Genomic DNA, 17,495 nt, shown 5'->3' on the forward strand with positions numbered 1-17,495 from the left:
CACTGTAAATGGGTTTTTTTGCAAAACGGAGTGCAGATCTGATGAAGTTGTGATATATATTAATTTTGGACTCTGTTGGAGATGGAAGTGAAAGCCTTATGGAGCATTAGAGTGCATTATCAATAGCATTGTAGGCAGTATGAAGATGGAAAGGAATGCACATGTAATTCCCCTTAACTTCTTATTTCCACGTTTTTAAGGTTTTGGGTGGAGGGGGTGTGTTCTGCTGCAGCTTTAACTGTAACTAAACATATTTTTTGTTTTCTAATATCTAATGGCATTCCTGTATGTGTCACATTCCCTAGGTGTTTACTGAGGGTACAACTCTCCCTTTTGCAATGTTCTATTTTGAGGACTTAAGTGGTGTATAGGCCTTGTCCAGGCCCTTTGCCCATGGATGAGTTTCACCCCATGTTCTGTTCTGCCACCCTTACTCATGTTGAGTAGTCCATTTTTCTTTGAGTAGTCCCACTTATTAAACTGCTGTGCCATTCTTCACTAAATCAACAATACTGCAATACCAGTGCTGTCTGTCCTGGGTAACTGCTGTCATGGACAGTGGGCTACTTGCACAGTAAGATGCTACTCAGTCTGTGTAAGGGTGACTGAACAGGACTTTAAACTAACACTACTAGTATTGAGGTAGTTATTTAGTTATCCAAGGCAAAATGGGAAAGCTTTTAAGAGTGATTACTGTATATATTACTGAACTATAACTAGTCATTTTGCAAATCAAAATCCCTCAGACCACAGGGTCCATACATTGATATAACTGGCAGATAACTTCACAGATGTGGGTCAGCAAATGTATGTCATCCCTGTGTTTTCATTGGTTGAGACAATTTCATTACAGTATGAAAACATAACAATTTTAAATGAATATTAAAATATAATGTATTTCTAAATGACTATTTATGATAAAAAATCAAAACTATGATGGTGGCTCATAACTCTACTGTGACTTTTTCAGGTCCAGCTTTCTATAACATTCTCAACTATAGTATTGAAAGAGAGAATTTTAAAAAAGCTTACTTGGAGAGTACAAAGAAAGGAGCATTTGGATCTTCAGTTCCTCGACCTCTATATGTTTTTAAGAGGGGAGCTTTCTGTACTCCTGGACCAGCTGATTATCAGGTAACTTGAAGCTATTAACTTTTTTAAAATGGTAAAGAGAGGTTCTTGGGGACTTGATCTGTCAGGATAAAATGCCTCAGGATTTTGGAAATGCTTCATGAATATTCTGTAGAAATAAAATGTATATTCTTAAAAATGTTATCCCTTCTGGCCTTTGACTCTATGACTAGGACATCTAGTCTGATCTCTTGTATGTTGCAGGCCATTGACACCACCAAGCACCTGCATTCAAACCCAATGGAACTGAGGCCAAAGTAAACGAGGGACACAGGAGATTAGATTATTATGTACCACGGGTAGTGAATAGGAGGCACCAAGATGCACCAGTGCTTGAGGTCCCTGCAATCAGGGAAATGACTAAATAAGATATACACAGATGTGTGGCAAGTGACCTGCACCCACACATTGCAGAGGAAGGCAATCCACCCCGCGCTCCAAGGTCACTGCCAATCTGACCTAGGGAAAAATTCCTTCCCCTCAGAACCTGACCCATCCTGACCAGTTTCCCAATTTGCAATGCAATACACATTGTGAAGAAGAGAACTAAATAATAAACACCCATAATTATATAATATAGATCCATATATGCATGTTTCAACTTTTCAATATTTGCCCAGAACTTGGACTCCAACTCTACCGAAATAACTGTGAGCTAGGGGGAAAAACAAAACAATAAAAAAACAAACAAACAAAAAAAACCCACTTCAGACATTTTGACATGCATATCAGAACACCAAGATCCCACTTTGTTTCTAAAAATGCTGTGTAGGTATGTTACTGAAATGCTTAACTTTATCAACTGAGTCAGAATTTTCTCAGTTCAGGTTAAGTAGCATGGGCATATTTTTATATTCTGCCATATATTCACCATGGTATGGCAGTTTGGCCTGATGCTGATTAATCTGGGTATATAGTCTAACTAATGCACTCAGGATCAAATTCTACCCTCATGTATATGCACACAATTGTTAAAATGAGCAAGGACTACTATCAAATTCCCAATTAGAACCAAGCTGGGCACCAGTTAATTAACAAAGCTAAAATAATAAATATTCATAAAGTAGAACAGGCAAGTTTGGTGATATTTTTAATTGGTGGAGGTGGCATGAAGGATATCATCCCTTCATATAACACAGATTTGCCCAGATAATTTCCATTTGGCCATGCAATAACACAGACAATCAGATATTGAAATAATTTAACAATTCTATGTTTCTTTCTCACTAGGATTTATTATTTGGAAATACAGCACATATCTAATAATTGTTAACAATATTCCTACTCAACATTTGGACAATGGACTTAACTTTTTGTTCTTTCAAAGATGACTCAAATATTAATAAGACTTGAACAGATAGTAATGCAAAATAAGATTTCTGCAAGCAATTGTTTCCACCAGAGTCATATGCTGTTTAGGAATATATACCGGTTTCAGAGTAGCAGCCGTGTTAGTCTGTATCCGCAAAAAGAACAGGAGTACTTGTGGCACCTTAGCGACTAACAAATTTATTTGAGCATAAGCTTTCGTGGGCTACAGCATACATTATATGCATCCGATGAAGTGGGCTATAGCCCACGAAAGCTTATGCTCAAAAAATTTGTTAGTCTCTAAGGTGCCACAAGTACTCCTGTTCTTTTTGAGGAATATATACGTTCATGCTGTTTTGTGTAAGAGACTTTTCAATCATTGATTACAAACAGGCAATGCACATAGATCAACTGTTAACTTTTCCACAGGTGCTCTAGTCACACAACATTTATGCAAAAGCGTAGATAGATATACCATTTTTTACTTTAGGATTTATGTACAGGTAAAACTTGTTTTTATAAATTATCACTGTTATTGTATTACCCTTAATTACTGCAATGATAATCACATGGAGCATCACTGTCATTTAAACTAAAATCCCTTTACGTCACTCTGGCAAGAAAAGAAGCCTTAAATAAAATAAATTTACACTTTGCATAGTAGACTAAAGGGGCCTTATCTTAAATGGGGATCAGTTTCCAGGATCTTCCAATTTCTGACATATGTTACTTCAACAGTAAAAGTTATAAAAATAAATATTTCATGCAAACACAAAATTTCAGTAGAACAATAAGTAGATAACTTTTCTCTCTTCTCCCCCTGGTCATTGTTAATCACAAGATACCCTGGATGGGTGGCTTAGTTCGTCCAGTCAAGAACACTTTGTATTTAGGCAAACTTTACTTTTCACCTGCTAGCTCATGGGTGAGTTGCTCCCAGCCATTATCTGTCCACTACAACTTTTTTTTTATTTTGGAGATGTTCTTTGACATCCCTGCATGGGGTATTGACAGAGGGATTGAAACCTGGACCTATAGATCTAAAATCTGAGCCTTTGCTGCCTCAGCTGAAAAACCCTCACTTGTTAGCTCAAAGGCTGAGCAGATATATTAAATTTTGTTTGGTCTAGACACTAGAGAAGGACAGAGAGCTGTGCTGAGTAAGTATGGTTCACAAATAGTTCTGTGCGCAGGCTCACTTGTGAATAAACCTGCATTTGAGAGGTCTGCGTGCTTCTTACGCTCGTGTTGCAATCCATCCTTGTACCTTTTTTATATCTGTTCTTGTTTTATCTTGTTCCCACAAAGATTTTTCACGAGTGTCTAGTTCTTTGCTCCACAGCAGGGTCTCTTTCCAGCCCTTTCCCCTGCTTCCACACTTACTTTTCAATTCTTATTTGCATAATATGCACCAGCACTGGTTAGGTTTCTATAAAATAAAATTAAACTTTTGTGAAGGCTAAAGAATGTTCTGCCTTCTTCACAGGTTCCCTGTAATAATTCATAGTTTTTTGATTAACTTACAGTAACGCTTTCTGCAAAGTTCAAATATGGTTTTCTCAGGTGGTGCAACCAGAGGGCAAGAGGGGCTAGTGCCCTCACAGTGGAACTATTGTGGGGGCTCCATGCCTACATAAATTCATGAAAGCCCCTGAGGGGGGGGGGGGGGGGAAACAGGATCCAGAGGGGCTGGCGCAGCTGTGGTAGTGCCTGAGGTCAGGCTGGAGAACAGGGAGTGGAGCCTGGAAGGGCTGTAATGATCCCAGGAGCAGATAGGAACTCTGAGTCCTCCTTTCTAGCCTGGAGCCGGCTGCCTCCGAGTCTCAGTATCCCCCTTCTATCCCCTTGCCCCACCATTCACAGGAGCTTCTGCCCCTTCTGCACCGCTATTGAGGTTGTATTATTGGTTAGGCTGCTGCCAGGCCTCTTCTATATCAGAGTAATTTTTAGGCTAAGTTTTCTAACAGTGTTTGAGAGTTGGTTAACATTAACCATTATTTCACAGACCTCAGTTAGTAATATTTTCATTATTTATGCTCTTCTTCTTCTTCTTTGCAAAATTCTTGGTCAGGATCAAAATAATTTAGATCTAAAACATAGTTTTTCTCAATAGAGCTCCCAGCTCTCATACAGTTCTCCATGGTTTGGTTCTCTGTGATCTTTCACAGACATATACTGTATGCCCAGTTAAAGCGATGAGGACTCTAGCCTCCTTAGAAAACATCCAGTAGGATTATACTGCTTTCAGCTAGATTAACCAATCATGAAACAGTGTAACAATTCACATGGCTTAGTTGTTGGCAAATTTATGTTAGGTTTCTGGAATTACAGAGTACTCAGCATTGCTTTCTGACAATAAATAATCAATACTGCATTCACAGATAAAAATAGGCTGAGGCAAGTAAACAAAAGATGAACTACAGTAATTTTCTAATCTTGTTTTACAATGAAGAGCACAATAAGTGTTTTTTCTTAATTTTTGTTCTAAAATAGGTTTTTTATAAATGGAAAAGTACAGTATTCCTAGATTTCAGCATTCAAGTAAAGATCTAAAAATCTTAAAAGTCAAACTAAACATAAACAACAAAATAAGTGCTTCTCATGCAGGATCAAGTAATGAACCAATGAACCTATTTCACTCATGGAGTGACTCTGTCTCTCAAGTTCTGTATTATCAAATATATCAAGTACAACTACCTAAGGCAGGGGTTCTCAAACTGGGGGTTGGGACCCCTCAGGGGGCCACGAGGTTATTACGTGGGGGGTCGTGAGCTCTCAGCCTCCACCCCAAAACCTGCTTTCCCTCCAGCATTTATAATGGTGTTAAATATGTAAAAAAGTGTTTTTAATTTATAAGGTTTTTTTTTTAATTTATAGGAGGGGTTGCACACAGAGGCTTGATGTGTAAAAGGGGTCACCAGTACAAAAGTTTGAGAATCACTGACCTAAGGACCCCATTATTGCTCCCTGACAGCTTACTTTAACAGAATTATTATCATATGGGAAGGAAGAGAATATATATTACTAAATATGTTAGATGTAGGACAGTTTTTTCCAGTATTTTTCAAATGCAAATAACTTAATTCCCCTAGGTCTTAATCAAGCAAGCTGAACAGTTCACATACATTATCATTAGAACTCAATATAGAAAAATTTAGATCTAACAGTCTCTTCATAGAGGTGGGGGTAGCAAACTAAGGTTTCTTGGGGATATAGCCAGGTCTGTGCACCAAAATCAGTGGTTAGCAGTGTTTCATGGCACCTCTATTCAGTTTTAAAAGTGGCTACTAAAACCTAATGGAACACAAAATTTAACCCCTCGCCCCCCAATTACTACACCTTTAACAAAAGACATTCTCAAAAATAGCTAGTGTTTTCCACATTCATGTACTGATTGATTAAGAGAGATGAATAACAAAATATTGATACCTTTAGCTATGTAAACCCCTATATAAAAATATACTTAAAAACTCACTGCATTAAATAATAAATGAAATATGGTGATTGAAAAAGAACAAAAATTGCAGTTAATGTTTCAAAATGCTACATCGGTTCTCAAGGCCATAGCTTTCAGTGTGGGCCACAAAAGTTGTTACAGTAGTCAAAAAATTATTATTCTAGTTGGAGTAATGTAGCTCATGATTATTGTTTCCTCTGTTCCTGTTCTTCCATTTCCTGCATTTAATTTTTTGTGCATAAAGCTTTTAAATACACCAAGTTGGCAGCACATAAAGGTTTCCACTGAGTAAGAAGTGCAGAGCTTATATGGTGTCACAAAACCAGTGGGGAGCATAATTTATATAATAGATTCCCAACCTGGGGTGAGTGGGCTTTGTGTGTGTATGGGTCATTGGACTAGAGGAGAGAGAATGGATATAGGGTAGAGAGTAGAAGAGTGCAGGTGAGGAAACTGCATGGTCCTGAACCTGTCTCCACTTTCCCCACAACAAATGTAAGCCTGTAGCTGTGAGTAAAGATGCTGTCAGTATCTTGAAAAGTACCCTTTATCCTTTTATGCTCTCATTGTAATCCCTACTGTAGTAGCCCTGGGTACATTTTATAAGTACAAGTTTGCAGGCTCAGGAAACAGTCTATTTGCTCAATCTTTTCTTTCCTCCTCCTGTGGTGGTGCTACTTTTGTGCTGTAACTCTTGTGATGTTTATAAGCACCCAGGCATGCCACAGTTATAAGTGTTACATGTTACAAACCATGTTATTGTGGAAATGGACATTACAAGCTCCACAAGTGTTGTTATAATGTAGGCTTTTTTAGTTCTGTAATTAGAACAGCTAAGGTGCATGCATTAAGGCCCTGCTTAAGCATGTGTTTAAGTCGTATTGATGTCACCATTAAGCTGCTGTACTTATGGAGCCCCACATTACAATAATACATGTGGCGTTTGAAGTCAGTGGGACTTAAGCATGTGCCTGTGTGCTTCCCTGAATCAGGTCCTAACAGCTTCATGCATAGCAATCTGAAATCAAACATATTTTTGATGTTAGGTTAATTTAGCTTATTATTCATGTAAATGTTTTAAAATATTTTTATTGTATGTGTGCATAAAGATTGCTGATAGACCACAACGTGAGTTGAAATAAATAAATAAATAAAGGTTCTTTGAACCCTTAAAGCCCCCTTTTAACTTTTCTTTTTTCCTTTTCTTTTTTTCCTTTTAGGAAAACCAAATAAATTACTTTTCATATTGTTAATATAACAATAAGTTTATAAATTTAAATACTCAAAAACCAGGAACTTTAAAAGTTAAAGTGCTCATAGTAAAAATTTAGCTTTGCTGCATTACATTATTTTCTATTCCTGTTTCTCTTTTTAGATGATTACGTCTATATTTTGATGTTTATATTGTTAAGTATTTGCTATAAAATATAAAGGATGAGCAATAGGGCCAGGCTGTCATCATCTTAGCTTTTTGTTTGCTGAGTTTGGAGCACTGAACCTCATAGTCTTAACAGTACCTTAATATCATGTATTTGTTTAGGTTTCAAGAGGTTTATACTGTAATGGGGAACTTGGCTGGGAGGAGGCAATGTGTATTTGTAAACACTGAATGGATTGATTCTAATGCCAACAGAACTGATGTCAATTAAAACTACAAAGGAATTTTCAGATTCTGAAATAGAGTTTTTTAAAGACTAACACTTCTGTGTACTTTGGAATTCTCAGGGCAAAAGGAGCACTGAAGAATCACATAAACAACATAAGCAATTATCTGTTTTCTTGTCATCAACAGAAAGAACTCCAGTAGTTGCCATGGTAAGATAACTCTCCGGATTATTTGGGTTGTCTTTTTATATTACTGTATTCCCTCTAATATTTTAAACTAATGAATACAAATAAGATTTGTGGGGTCAAATTCTTTGCAAGCTAAAGTCCATTGAAATCAATAGAATTATGCCTGCAGATAATCTGGCATGTATTGTCTGTGGGGTCTGTAAATTTACAGCAATGAGAATGACATCTTCCAGAATGGTGGTATAATATTTTCAATATTATTTTATTTCTGGTTCTGTGTGTCCTAACATGATTTTTGTTTTTCTTACCACTGCTCTACATTGAGCAGAGGGTTTTTATTGAGCTGTGATGTTCAGGCCTTCTTTCTAAGAGGTTAAAGTTAATTTAGAATTCAGCGATGTGTATGAGCAGTTCTACTTAGTTCTTACAATATGTATTATTTTGCATTTGTGTACAAAGAATATCATCTCCCATTGTGCTACCCTTTCACCTGGATTTATGAGGCCCCTGCAAAGTTCATCACAGTCTTCTGAGGTCTTGACTATGTCGGAGAAAAACAGAGTTCTCACTATTTGAGGGTCTAGGGTTACAGTTAGCCTGACTCTTGCTAACAAACTGTCATGCATTGCAGTTTCTTCCTGTCAGTTCTTTCTCTGCTTCCACAACTATCCTAAATAATTTTTGTGTCATCTGCAAATTGGCCACCTCACTAGTTACCACCTTTTCCAGATCATTAATAAGTGTATTAAAGAACACCTGTCCTTGTGTGGAACATTGGGGCACTGTGGTATTATTCTTTGTTTTCAGTCTTAGCCAGTTTCTAGACTTTGGGAGGTTTCAGAGTGGTAGCCATGTTAGTCTGTATCAGCAAAAACAATGAGGAGTCCTTGTGGCACCTTAGATACTAACAAATTTATTTGGGCATAAGCTTTCGTGGGCTATAACCCACTTCATCAGATGCATGGAGTGGAAAATACAGGAGCAGGTATAAATACATGAAAAGATGGGAGTTGCCTTACCAAGTGTGAGGTCAGTCTAACAAGACAATTCTCCCAGTCTTTATTCAGGCCTAATTTGATGGTGTCCAGTTTGCAAATTAATTCTAGTTCTGCAGTTTCACGTTGGAGTCTGTTTTTGAAGTTTTTGTTGTTGAAGAATTGCCACTTTTAGGTCTGTTATTGAGTGACCAGGGAGATTGAAGTGTTTTCCTACTGGTTTTTGAATGTTATAATTCCTGATATCAAATTTGTGTGGAAGTGAACCTCTTGTGTGGACTGGTCCAGGCTAAGGAATTATAACATTCTGCCGATACAGACCTAAAAGTGGCAATTCTTCAACAAAAAAACTTCAGAAACAGACTCCTGGATGTATATCATTAGGTGCAGGTGACTTTGTTGTTCTTTAATTTACTATTTTGTTCCAGCATTACTACTATCTTTGACACCTCACTCTCTGACAATACCTGTTTTTTATTACCTAAAAAGAGTAGCTTTGGGATAGATGTCTCCTAAACATCTTCACTGTTGAAAGCTGATGCAAATGAATCATGTAACTTTTCTATAATATCCTATTGCTCTTGTTAGTCCCTGATAGTTCAGCAAACTGTCTAGTCCTTTCGCAGGCTTCCTGTTTTTGATACAATTAAATTATTTGTTTGGTTATTGGCAATTTGTTCTTCAAACTCCATCTTAGCCCTGCTAATTTCCATTTCCATTGGGGCCACACATGCTTCCTGTGCAGGGCCGGCTCCAGGGTTTTTGCCGCCCCAAGAGGCGGAAAAAAAAAAGAAGCCGCGATCGTGATTGGCGGCAATATGGCAGTAGCTCCACTGCACCACTTTCTTCTTCGGCGGCACTTCGGCGGCAGGTCCTTCCCTCCGAAAGGGACTGAGGGACCCGCCGCCGAATTGCCGCCGAAGAGCCCGACGTGCCGCCTCTTCCCCTTGGCCGCCCCAAGCACCTGCTTGCTGAGCTGGTGCCTGGAGCCGGCCCTGTTCCTGTGCCACCTCATGCTCCCCTGTGAGGACATATGTCACGGAGTGTGGGGAAGACAAGGCCCTGCACCTCCAGCTTCCTGTGATTCACCATGACTCTCAGCCAGCCAGTAAAACAGAAGGTTTATTTAGACAACAGGAACACAGTCCAAAACAGGTTTTGCTGATACAGACAACAGGACCCCCTTTAGTTAGGTCCATCTGGGGGCCCCAGGGAGGCCACAGCCCTGTTGGTCGGGGCGCCCCTCTTTACTTCCCAGCCAGCTCCAAACTGAAACTCCCTTCAGCCCCCTCCTTTCTGGCCTTTTTTCGGCTCCTCCCCCAGCCTTTGTGTCCTTTGTCCAGTTTCCCGGGCAGAGGTGTTACCTGGCCTCCAACCCCCTTCCTGGGTTCTCATGTTACATGCTCAGGTGTCCTCCCTTCCCCAATGCAGGCAGTCCCAGCAAAACTCCCCTGCAACCTTCCCAGGTTAATATTCCCCACTCAGCATTCAAATAACACATCAAGAACATTCCCACTTCGTCACAACATAAAAGGTAGAGTGGCTGTGACTCTAACTCACTTCCTGCTAACAACCAATGTCGGTGAGATGGAATGCAGGGAATGTCCAATCTGCTACTCTCTCTTTAGATACTCTAAGCCATTTTCCCAGGCCAACTTGGTGAAGAAATCTTGTCTTTATACTTGTTTCTATAGGGTGTTCATTAAGAAAGAAAGAAGATAAGAATTTGATTGCTGATCCCTGTGCTGGGGTGTATGTCTCACACCAACGTTGATAGGGTTAACGATGGTCTGAGAGGTCAAGTAGGTCACCTGGTGTTACCTGAGAGAAGGAAGGCCAGGGTTAATTGAGAATGAAATCTGTTTGGGGAAGGGTTGGACCAACACTCTAAAGCCAAGAAGCTGAGAGCAAAAAGCAGCTGCAGGGGAAGGAGTCTGCAGTCACTTCCTGGGATGAGAGAGGTTGTCAAGGGCCAGAAGGAAGTCATAGGAGTGAGCCCTAGAATCCTGCCCAGGAGTAAGGAATCTGTCAAGAAGATAGAAGGTGGTGAAATAGCCACTGGGAGTGGTGTAAGCTTCAGTAGTAAACCCTGAGACAGGCAAGAGAAAGAGGGTGGAACCAAGGGAAACAGCAACATGGACGGGGACTGAGCAGACCTGGATTGCTGGTTATAGGGTCCCTGGTCTGGAACCTGGTGCAGAGTGAGCAACAAACAGCAGGGGGGGCACCCGATGCAGTGAGAGCTATATTCCCCAGACATTAGGGTGAAGTGCTTTGTGCCAACCACAACACCTCACAGGGTTTAAATTCTTCCCACCCTTCAACAGACTTATCCCCATCAAAGGTGTACAAAGCCAATATCTCTTTTGCCTAGGGAGAGAGACGTCTCAGACTGGTGCTCTGATTGCAAGTCCTATTTCTCCAGGATCTATAGGTTAAAGGAATCTTGGCTCAAGCTACATCTTCTAGATCAGTCTACATGGGTCACTTTGTATCCAGAGGTGACAGAACCAGAGAGAGGCCAAATAAACCAGTATCGGCCTTCACTAGTTTGAGAACACATCACATTCTGATTAGATGGAAAGAAGGCAGAGGACACCAACAAAGTTGGCACCAATGAAGTTGACATTGATTACTTCAACATCAGTGAAGGTCCCAGCCCCCAAGAGCTCAGCACCAACATCCTCAGCACCAACTACCTTAGAATCAGCAGATCTGACACTGATGACTCTGGTGCCTATACTAGCCTGTACTGGCACTTCAGCCATTGAACCTGGCACCTATGCCCAGTCATAAACAGGACACTGACTCACATTTATGAGCTTAAACATATCTCTAAAACTAAGAAAGGTTTGTGTTATCTCTACTGGACCTATCACTCCTCCAAGGTTAAAGCCACTGAGTAGTTAGGTGGAATGAGAGATCTGGCACTGATCCTTATACTAGTACCTAGAAAAGAGCCAAACAAAGACCTGAGAAATGCCTTGCAGGAGTCTGTCTCCCTTCTAGAGATACCATGGACAGAGACTGATCCCTTCCCATCCAGGAAGTTACAAATAACAATGAGGTGACCGACACTGGCTCCACACTACACCTGAGCTCTGCCTCTTGAGGAAGAGAGATGATACTCCTCCTCATTGCCAACATATTCCTTCTCACCAGCATTGAGCAGAGGTGCTTCTCTGCTGCTATTGGGGAATGACCTCAGGTAAAGTACGATGGAGTTTTTTGAGCACTTTGATGCCCACCCAAACTCAGAGTCCCTGGTCATTTCTGCAGCACAAGAAAAATTGAAGTCCATTAAAGAATTCCTGAGGCCAAAGACCCTAGGAAAGTAGACATTTTTAGATACAAAGTACGTTCATCAGCCTTGCTGAAGCTTCAGGTGGTGAACTACCAGGCATTGTTCACCAAATATAATTTGGGAGAGGATCACTTCCTTCCTTTCCAAAATCCAACAGGAGTGCGGGGATGAAATGAAGGAGATCATTAAAGTGGGCCAGATGGCCACAAGAACATCACTGTAGGTGACCTTGGATGCCTGTGATACAGCCGTGAGGTCAATAGCCAAGGCTATTTGCAATGAGGCACATCTTGTGGCTCCAGGTGTCGGGTACACCATGTGAGCTACAGGCCATGATTGAAGACCTTCCTTTTGAAGGAATGGACCTCCTCAGCCAGAGGAGAGATGAACTGCTCCATTCCCTCAAGGACTTGAGCACCATGCTACAATACCAGGGAATTTAAAAACTGGCTCCCTACAGAAAACCCTACAAATATCAGCCCCAACAAAGGCAGAGGATGCCGTCCTACACCATGGGCTGACAGCCAGAGTATCAGAAAAGAAAGAAACTCAGTTATTCCACGAGACACCTGTCTTCTGCCTCTTTGACCAACCCTGCACCCTCTCCAGAGGACAGCAGATTTGACAGGAGTGTCAAGAATCACAGCGGAATCAATCTGGAACTTGGCCCCACCTTTGGGAACAGTCTTGTCCCATTCCACCAGGTCTGGGCAGCCATCACAGCCAACAAATGGGCATTAGAAAACATAGCCGAACATTACCCTATAAAATTCCATTCTCTGCCTTCTACCTAACCCACTTCCCCATTTCTTTTCAGGAACCCTTTTCATGAGACTTCATTACAAACAAACAAGGCTTGTTGCTTCATCTAGGAGACATAGAAGAAGTTATGTGGGAGTACAGGGGAAGAGGTTCCACTCACAGTACTTTTGTATCCCAAAAAAGAAAGGTGATTTTGTCTTATCCTAGACATGAAGAAACTGAACAAATACATATTCCTCCTCACATTCAGGATTATAACAATTACCTACATCATCACATCTCTCCAGGCTTAAGACTGGTTTGTGGCTATTGACTTTCAGGATACGTACTTCCACATAGTCATCCATCTGGCCTGTGGGAAGTACATGAGGTTCACAGTGGGGTCCAACCATTATCAATACAAAATGGATTCTCCACTAAGTGTTTTCATGAAATGCCTGGCAATAGTACCTGTACACCTCAGAAGGAAGAACACTGATGTCTATCCTTACCTGGATGATTGACTGATCAAGTGCAGATTCCAGCAGGAGACAAGAGCAAGTCTTCCACCTCTAAATGTTAGACCACATGATGAACTATGAAAAAGATCATCTGTGATGCCATCACAGATGATAGAATTCATAGGAGCTCTGATTGACTCCAGCTCGGAAAGAGTATACCTTCTCAATGAAGATTCCTGTTGCTGCAATTGCTAGTTCTCGGGAGAGAGTAAAAGTTGACTATGATGGTATTGCCATGTCTGGGGCTCCTTGGCCATATGTTTGCTTGCATATACGTGGCAGTACTTGCCAGACTTCACCTGCAACATCTTCACCTCTGCCTCAGGTCAGTCGATTCCCCAGGAAAACACCAGATGAACAAGAAGGCTTTGGGCTCACCTCACATTGTTGCAGAACTAAGATGGCAGAAGAAACTCAGAAACATGCATGTACCATTCTCAGCACTCTCATTGACAAAAATTGTATGGAAATATCTGGCACAGGTTGAGAAGTCCATTGGGACCATCTACAAATGCAAGAGACCTAGGCCCCAGAAGTCATGAGGTTCCACATCAAATTCCTGGTGCTCAGAGCCACTAAAATAGCCTGCAGAGCCTTCCTCCACATTCTTCAAAACTCCACTGTGCAAATACTGACAGACAATCCATCTGCAATGACATACATAAGCAAACAAGGGGGCACATATTCATCTTCCCTTTGTCTGGAAGCTATGCCAGAACTTTTGTTCCCGGGGGCCATAAACCTGGGATTGTTTCTAAAATGCTTTCCTTGTGTAGTGGTCTCAAGGCATACTATATACTTTTCCACCAATCTTCTTGTTCCTTGGAGTAATTTCCAAGATGAGAAGAGACAAAGGCATGGGTGGCTTTTGGGTGGCTCCATATGGGCTTACACAGTTTTGGCTGACAGACTTGCTGAACATGTCTATTCAGTTCCAGTCTAGCTCCCAGACTGCCTGGACCCCGTAGACAAATATTCCATCCAGACCTGAAGTTGCTGCACCTGATGGCATGGCTGTTGTCTGGTTGAGTACTACGGACAGAGGCTGCTCCTTTCAGGTCCAGGAAATCCTGTTACAAGGCAGGAAAATGTCAGCCAGAAGAACCCATTCATCTAAATAGAAGAGCTTCTCTCTATGGGCAGTTCAGCATGGCCTTGATACTTATTGGACGTACAACAGGTCTGGGGGAACTGAGGGAGGGACATGGCTGCCTTGTACTTTATGGCAGCACAAGGAGGCACAGGGCACATTATATGGCCCTGATGGAGGCTATTAAAAATAATTAAATCATGTGCACATGAGGTGCATTGCCCCTACAGTTGGATTCCCACTGACTATAACATCTCGCAGAACCACAGTTACTGTAGGGTTCTTTCCTTTTTTCCAAATTTGTTACTGAGTTTTCAGAGAAATGTTAAATGGCATTTCACTTTTAAATCTGCAAACTCATTATAATTTCCTGTCCTTCCCTCAGGAGCAATTATTCAACACTAAAAATTCCACATCTTGCATGTATATTTTAATTGGCATAGATCTTAATGTTTTAAAGCACTTTTAAACAATAAAATAAATGTTTACTGTCTCTACCAGACAAGTCATGTGTCAACTAAATAGCAGTGCAGTGCATATAAAAATGGTAAATCACTTTGTGCAGTAAATTGTTTTAACTGAAGGAACATATCCTTATTTTGAAAGTATTTAGAAATACAGTAGCCACCTCAAAAGATAACTTTTTTCTTTAGCAGTTAAATAAAATCAGAATCACATTCATGTGTAGCATATTTCAAAATCTACTGTCTATTTTCCAAATGATTTTGAATGTAAGAATAGTGGCCATACTAGGAGAAATTGAAAATCAATTATCTTTTTGTATATGTTTTATGTATTAATGGGACTTCCAAGTAGCTGCAACGGCCACCAGAATATCTGGGCCCATATCTTGCTCTTATAGATATTAGATTTAGAAATCTGATTCATTACAATGGCATCAGGATTGGGTCCTGAATGTGGAACTAAAGTGTGGCACTCCATTTAAAATTGAAATAAAAATGAAAGCTAGTATTATCATACATCTTAATAGATACAGACAGAAAAAATGTGTCAGCTTTTGGATCTTCTGGTCAAGATTTATATCTAGGAAAGAGATTCCTCTTAATTTAAGATTCTTCATTGTTAACAATCCAGAATCATAAGGATCTGTCACCAAAGCAACCATAAAAAAGAAGGTTTTGATTAACAATGGTATAATAAGTTTGTTTTTGAATTTTTGTTGAAGCCAGTCCTAATTTAAGAACCCTCTTAAATAAATGTTCGATGATTCTCTTGATTGTACTGGTAACAAAATAGTTCTAGTCTGCTCAGATAACAAGAATTAGTGTAAATACTCACTGAACTGCTGAACATTTTGAATGAATTGATAAATTGCAGTGTTATATGTATATTAAGAGGTTACTTGACAAAGTTAATTGTATTGAAACTTTTGAAATCTATGCTTTTGCTAATTTCTTTGATCAAGAATTGCTTCAGTGTAGAAGCTTCATATCAGGAGGGGAGAAGTCTGAGGTCACTAGGAGAGTGGGTACTAAGTTGTGAGGTAGCAAAGGAATTAGAAAAGGGGGGAGGGAATGGGGGGTTATTGGATTGGAAATTTGTGGGAAGGCAGGTCATAGGTGCCTCTGGACCTGCTAGTTGTTTCTGTGGAAGGGATGGGGAGCCAAGCAGAGTGGCTTGAGTTACTAGTTCTTTTCTTGGAGGAAAGGGAGGTGTCTGAACCTGTCAAGAGTCTGCAGCATTGTCTTGGAAATCAGCTGCCTGGGATAGATTTAATTTTTTTTTATTAAAGCTAATGTTAAAAAAAATTATATAGTACACAGGTTAAGAAAAGAGTATCTGTATATCTGGGTATAGTTCTTAGATTATCCACAATACAAAGTTTGTTTTAAAAAGTCATAAAATACATATAGTGCATAATCAGCTATAACCCAAATTAAGGTGAATAAATTTAACAATACAGTTTAGATATTAGAATCTGAATACTCGGGTACATCACTCACGAAAGGTTATACAGAGAGTTGGTTGTAGAAAGCAAATATAGGAATGAGTGAGTATTGTCCCTCAGTAATTGAGCATTTAGGGTAGTCTATTTGGAAAATACAGTCCATAAGGAAAGTATTTCAGTTTCTTTCCCCACTGCGCTTCTCATCGGCACTCCAGCTATCCCTCCTTGGATTGCCGATGTCCGGTGATGTGTTCTATGTAGATGTCCCTTGACTACCTGATGCCGTCCGATACCATGAGTTGCCGCATCAGCTGAGTGTAGTGCTGATCGATTCCGCAATCTCTCAACACTCGCTTGTTACTGGGGTCCCATGCACCCAGGGCTCCGACAATCAGCGCGTCTGTCTGAACCTGGTAACTCTTAGCTCTCAAGGTGTTGGCCAGAGGGGCATATTTCTCTACCTTTCGAGCTCGGGCATTGCGGAAGGCCTGGGTCCTGTTCTCGAAGGGCACTGTGACATCCACCAGGATGATCTTCTTCCGGTCCTCGTTGGTGATGATGATGTCCGGTCGCAGTTGGCTGTCGGTTCCGGGGATGGTGGAGTTCATGGCAACCTTCCCTATGGGTGGTGGGATAGCTCTGACCTGGCGACCTTGGATGGCGTTGTGTTGCAGCTGCCAGGCTCTGGAATGGGGCTTGCAGCTACATGGGACATGGGGTAGTGTCTCATTGGCATAGCCGCACTTCCTACCTGGCTTGTCCCGATTCCCGTGGCGGACGGCTCCGTTCAGTGGAACGCAGTTGAGACGGGTCCTGTGGATGAACCTCCGTTCGACAAATTGGGTGAAGCTGCCCTCAGGGAGGAAGTGGTTGCTGGTGTCCCACTTGCACGTCACCTTGAACACCTTGCCCTGGCCCGGCTTCCGCTTCAGGTTTTCCACATACTGGCAGTGGTTGGCATCCCTCAGGTTCCTCTCCAGCATGGTTCTAGCTTTCAGAGTAAGGATTGTGTGGTCCATTCTTCACCTCTGGTACTAGGACTCCCAAATCCTGACGTTCCTCGCACCACGTCCAACAGCAGCCAATATGCTTCTCCAGTCATCACGTAGCATTGTGGGCATGAGTCCAGAGTGAAGCAAAGTCTCCGCCGTCTCTTCCCAATTCGCCTTCCAGCGAGCCAGGTAGGTAGCAACATCTTGGTTGGAGGGGTCCTGGCGATTCGCTTCTTGATGATATCCGGCA

The 17,495-nt window shown here is 41.0% G+C and overlaps 1 protein-coding gene across 1 annotated transcript in view; it reads left to right on the top strand.

The window, feature by feature from the left end:
* The window catches only part of STPG2 (sperm tail PG-rich repeat containing 2), a 404,829-nt gene that overhangs the window by 86,671 nt on the left and 300,663 nt on the right, over positions 1 to 17,495 (top strand). Inside the window, exons 9-10 of the mRNA XM_065405786.1 lie at positions 971 to 1,134; positions 7,625 to 7,714. Coding sequence (XP_065261858.1) covers positions 971 to 1,134; positions 7,625 to 7,714 — 254 coding nt within the window. The remainder of the gene's footprint in view (positions 1 to 970; positions 1,135 to 7,624; positions 7,715 to 17,495) is intronic.

Source organism: Emys orbicularis, chromosome 5 (genome assembly GCF_028017835.1).
Source record: "Emys orbicularis isolate rEmyOrb1 chromosome 5, rEmyOrb1.hap1, whole genome shotgun sequence".
Classification (NCBI taxonomy): domain Eukaryota; kingdom Metazoa; phylum Chordata; order Testudines; family Emydidae; genus Emys; species Emys orbicularis.